This window comes from Porites lutea, chromosome 7, assembly GCF_958299795.1.
Source record: "Porites lutea chromosome 7, jaPorLute2.1, whole genome shotgun sequence".
NCBI classification, from domain to species: domain Eukaryota; kingdom Metazoa; phylum Cnidaria; class Anthozoa; order Scleractinia; family Poritidae; genus Porites; species Porites lutea.
Window position 1 is genome coordinate 21,526,275 of NC_133207.1, and position 5,543 is coordinate 21,531,817.

The 5,543-nt window shown below is 37.5% G+C and overlaps 1 protein-coding gene across 1 annotated transcript in view; it reads right to left on the minus strand.

The window, feature by feature from the left end:
- Positions 1-3,234: 3,234 nt before the first annotated feature.
- The window catches only part of LOC140943906 (uncharacterized), a 4,175-nt gene continuing 1,866 nt past the window's right edge, over positions 3,235-5,543 (minus strand). The window contains exon 4 of the mRNA XM_073393016.1: positions 3,235-5,336. Coding sequence (XP_073249117.1) covers positions 4,415-5,336 — 922 coding nt within the window. The 3' untranslated portion in view covers positions 3,235-4,414. The remainder of the gene's footprint in view (positions 5,337-5,543) is intronic.

Below are 5,543 nucleotides of genomic sequence, written 5' to 3' on the forward strand. Positions count from 1 at the left end.
ACACATGAAAAAACATCTTCTCTTCCTCGGGATTCATCACCCTTAAACCGTTCTTGACCTAGACGAAATTACTTCCATAAGCAAATAAAGAATTTTAAAAAATATAAACAAACAATTACTAAAAATACAACTCCTCGTTTATCATCTGCTTGTACTCTGGAAATTTTCCCGCGTCTCCCAACCCTAACGTCAGCTCTTACTTTCAAATTGAAACTCGTACTCATGTTTCTATGCAGTGTAGGTTACTTTTTTCCAGAAAAAATGAGTACTACAAAATGTGTCTAAAAATAGACTGGTTTGTTTAAACGCCCTGACATAGCTCTAGTATGGAAGTTGCTTGTACTGTCGGAATTTGTGATAATCATCGCATGCACTTTGTAATATCTGTCGTAATAAAAAAAAATTTAAAAAAAAGCCTGTCGCAGTTTGTAATAACTGTCCTTCGCACTTTGTAATACTCAACTAAGCTGTCACAATTTGTAATAATTCCATCGCACTTTGTAAGAAACTTCAGTTATCGCATTCTCTTCCTATAGGAAACTTATGGTGACATGTCACGAAGTAATTTTATATCTAAGATTTTTCACTTAAAACTACCAGCAGATGGATTGGGGTCTTTTTATTTAGTTTTGAATAATCATCCTTAGTTACCACAGCAAAAGTGAAAGATCCCCCGTGTTACAGTCAAGCCAAGTCAAGCGTACCCCCCTAGATTATATTAATGGATCGATTATTCCAAAATTCAACCCGTTAGTCGTTTTAAATAATGTATTCACTTTTGAAATGTTCGAATCAAACTTCGATTGCTGATTGGACTATGCGAACAAGCGATGCTCCTTATATGGAGACACTCTTGCTTTCAAAAAATGGCGGCGAGGAACCAGCTTGGTCGCATTTACCAGCCCGGAAAACCTCTCCCCGACTCATTTAGAGGGGAAATTCTTGACTAGTACAATCGTGGATTTTCCAAAAAGCAGATTTCTCGAGACTTACAAGTGACGACGCGTGCTGTCAGAAAGATAATTCGTCATTTTCAACGGTATGGAACCTTGACTGCGTTTTCCCATGGCGGAAGTGAGCCGCGTAAAGTGACAGATAACGTTTTGCAGTGCATGGAAATTTGGAAACTTCAAAAGCCGACAACCTATGCCCACGAGATACGAAATAGACTTTACCTAGAAGGAATATGTGATGGTTCTACTTTGCCATCTGAGTCATCTATACAACATAGTTTACATGACAAGTTAGGAATGACACGGAAGAAAGTTTGCCAAATTCCTACAGAACGGGCCAAAAATATTTGGAAAGTTGATGATTATCTGCAGATCACACAGGGATTGAGCCCCACTACACTACACTTCTTTGATGAAGCCTCAGTTGTCAAAACAACATCTAATCGTCTGTATGGAAGCAGTTATAGGGGCATGAAGGCGGTGGAGGTGCAAAGGTACGCATCGAACGCAACCTACACGGTGAACCTTTTGCATAGTGTTTTCGGTGTCGATTATTATAATATTATTCCTGGAGCCTCGAATGGCGAGGAACTCATAGCTTTTTTCGATTATGCACTTGAATGCGAAAGGAGCGATGGTCTTCCGGTCTTTCTAGAGGGAGATACCCTGATAATGGACAACTGTGGTTTTCACCACGGTAGAACTACTGAAAGGGCTCTCAGAACAATGTTTGCAACGAGAGGGGTGACATTACTATTTCAGCCTCCATACTCACCAAATCTTAATACCTGTGAATATTGTTTCCATCAGATGAAAGAGGGGCTGAGACAAAATGAGCACTATTCACAGGAGTGTACAGAAATGGCAATTATGGATTCCTTAAACAGCATTACAGCTACTCAGTCTGTCAATTATTTCAGGCACTGTGGTTACCTATACTAGGGATAAGTATTATAAATATTAATAATAATACACTTTGTTCAAAGAGAGTAGCAGGGAATAACTATTAATCTTGAAGCCCTCTATCAAAAATCATAACAACAACAAGATACTATACACCAGTGTGCCCCAACCCAACAGACCATATTTATGTGGTTTAGTGAATATGGAAGTTTTAAAATTTACCACATGTACCCCAACCCCGCTTCCCACCGCACAGGTAACAGCCAAGAAATGCCCCATGGCAGGGAAATAAAAACTGTTCAAATAACATTGAAGTACAATATTAAAAAAAGACTGTTTATTTTAGTTTTTTGGTCTGGGTTTGACTTTATTTAGGTCATTAAATTATCTCTCAGTCAAGTATAAGATTATCTACTTAGCTCAAATGACTATTTGTTAAAAATATGAAACATCTACTGCCTCATGTTAGTTTTATTCGAAAAAATATATCATCTTCACTTGATGGACTTATAAGTGAGAGAAAATAGTGCTCCATGGTGAAATTCACAAGACTATCAAATCAGAAATGCCCTACGGTAAACTCTCAAAATGACTTAATTTCTCCATCCTAATCCACATCACAGACAATAAGAAAAAAAGGGCCTAACTATTTCTAGGGTGGGCATTGCTGTAATAAGAGTGATGAATAAAATAATTTCCTCATGCTTTTCAAGTTATAATTTGAACAGACAAAAAGGATTTCAGCAAAATAAACCAGTGATCTAGGGATGCACATAGAGAAGCAAGGCTGGAAGAACCCTAGCCATCCCCTTTTCATAAATCTGGCTGAACTGTTGTAAAGGCACAGCCTTACCTTCTCCTGGTGAATGGAACTTTTTACACAACCAAAAAACCGCTTTTGGAGATCACAGCTTTGAGTCAAGTATGTTTTCTCTTAAGTTAAGAGTCACATGTACTTGGAAGACAGTCATCAAAAGCATCATCTACCACTTTCAACACGCTGACCAAAGGTAGGTGTCACCAAAGTTCACATAAACCACCACAAAAAATACGGGGGAGGGGGGTTGGCAGAAAATGTGCAGAGGTAAGAAATTAATGCTCTGTAGAGTCACAATAGAGCTATTCAAAGCACCCACTCCTTTTCGAAATCATGTTTTCTTATAAGGCCCATCCTTTCTCTGTTAACCCTGACCCCCACTTCTTGTGGTCAGAAATAACTTGATGGTTAGATGCTTTCTTGGAGTATGTCATCTTTCAGCAAGGATACATGGGCTTAAATATAAAGAGGATTACATAATCCCAATAATAGGGATTACATAATGAAGCTGTGACTGTATAGAAACCAAGTGCAGTTCACTTGGAAATAAGCTGAATAAAGCTGAAAAAGCTTGTTGAATGAGAATTTCAATGGTTTAACTTTTTAAAGGTAGGGAAACCAGTTACCATATTTTTTTCACGACAGATCTCAAACTTAAGTTTATTTAACTCATCTTTACACCTTGTTTTCTTGAAAGCCAAAAAATTTAAATAATAGGTATTAGTTATGAGGAGAAATGAAGCTTTCATGGATCCTGACCAAGTTTGTTCCTCAGTATTTTAGAAGCCTAGCAGCTAACTGCAGCTTAGAGTGATGTACAGTGGTGTCTTTTTTCATACCTTGACTATATTATTTTTGTGAAATGACGTACATTTACAACTAGTAGATGCCACGATTGTGTCTTTAAAGTAAATTGTTACATGTTTTGCAATTATATTCTAATGCAAAATGCTGAATCAACCCAACATGATCTGCAACTCAACTATCCTTTTTTTGTTATCCACGCTTGTCATCCCAAAATGAAAATGCTACACATTAGCAGCAGAGACTCTTGACTGTCTTCACACCTTCACTAAATTTCTACTTGCAAGAAACCAGGCTACATGCATGTGCATCTTTTTTAGGTGCAATATTACTGTTGAATATTACTTGGAAGCCTCTTATTACATTGAAAGACAGCTTGTACCATACTGGCTCAACATTTGGGGTGTATATATAGTGTACTGCTATTTTCCTGTCTAGACTTTGCATCTTACAGTCAAGACAGGTCAAGTGTACCACTCCTCCCCCCAAGGTTCTATTCAAAAATAAATTTTTGGAAAAATGAATCCATTTGTTGTTGCCGCAACTGGTATATAATTAATATCTGCATTCCTGCATATGTAATGAGAAATCTTTGAATGGCTAATATTGCTTTGAAGACATTTACATGAAATTCAAGAAAACTGAGCTTGTAGAAATCTGATAACTACCATGCCTGTGAATTCACCACTCAATACACACACAGCAATGCAAAGATGAATCTGAAATCTACTACAACTAACACAATTCAACTTTTAAAAAATGAATTCATTAAATGGAATCTTCGAGGGTATGTTTGACCTGGCTTGACTGGAAGGGATCCATCAGTTCATAGACCAATGTAGACAAAAATAACAAAGAAGAACTAAACTGAACAATTTTTACAAAAATATAAACATTACAAGCTTATGGATCATTCAAAAAAGTGAACATTACACGCTTATTCACTTTTAGAGATTTCTTTTGTTATAGCAATTTGCTTTTTCACCCATTCATCATAATTAAAAGATTCCTCTATTATAGACTGTGAAAAACATTCATCATTGCTTTTGACCACACTTGCCTCTGCTTCTGCACTGCTTGTTTTAGGACCAGGGCTTTCCACTGGAGAATCATCTTGTGTTTCATCACCTGACCCAATAGTGGTAACAGTTTTAGTTTCAGCTACACTTTTAAGAGATTCCCTGAATTTCTTGCCAGGTTCTTTGTGCGCCTGGTTGGTATACTTAAGTCTCTTCTTGGAGGGATGGTCATGTTCATTTAGGCGAGTCTTAAAACTTCTATGAGAATGGTTGGGGTGTGTCTGGTGTGGTTTCTGATGATACCCTCCCATGGGTGAATAATGATATTGTGGGGAAAAGGCAGGTGACAAATTAGGTCTGCTGTAATTGACATTTTGAAAGGGAGAATGCCACCTTGGGCTTTGTGGACGTAGATTTGAAGTTGTGCGCTGCATGTATGGTGGCCGACAATGGGACACAGGACTTGGGGTTCGATGGTGCATGTATGGTGGTGGACTTTGAGTTTCATAGTATGGTGGTGAATGAGGCATGCTAAATGGTGCCCATTGGTTGTTGATTGTTATTGGCGATTTACATTGGTTCAAATTCTGTTTCTGGTACACAGTGCGATTATAATCATGTGAAACATGATTCTGCACAGACTTCACCCTACTTGCCTTATTTCTATAATTCTCAATTATCTGCTCTAAATCTGCAGTGTCTGATGGAACCCTATGATTACATGCAGTAGCTAAAATTCTTAGATCATTGTCTAGTGTTGTTCGGTTGGAATACTTGATGGGATTATGACACTGCAGCTTTTTCCTAGTGACTGCAAAAAAGTTGGTTCTTGTCCTTTCCCTAGCAAAAAAAAGGACAAGAATCTAAATTTATGATGGGAAGACAACAATAATGTACATACATATATATTATACATGGTCACAACAAACATTAAATTTCAAAATTTTGTCTTTTCCCTGACAAATGTGAAATTTCCTTGAGCAAAATGGAAAACCTCCCCTTACAGCCACACCTCTTACCTATTTTTCTGTGATTGATAAGTTTTCA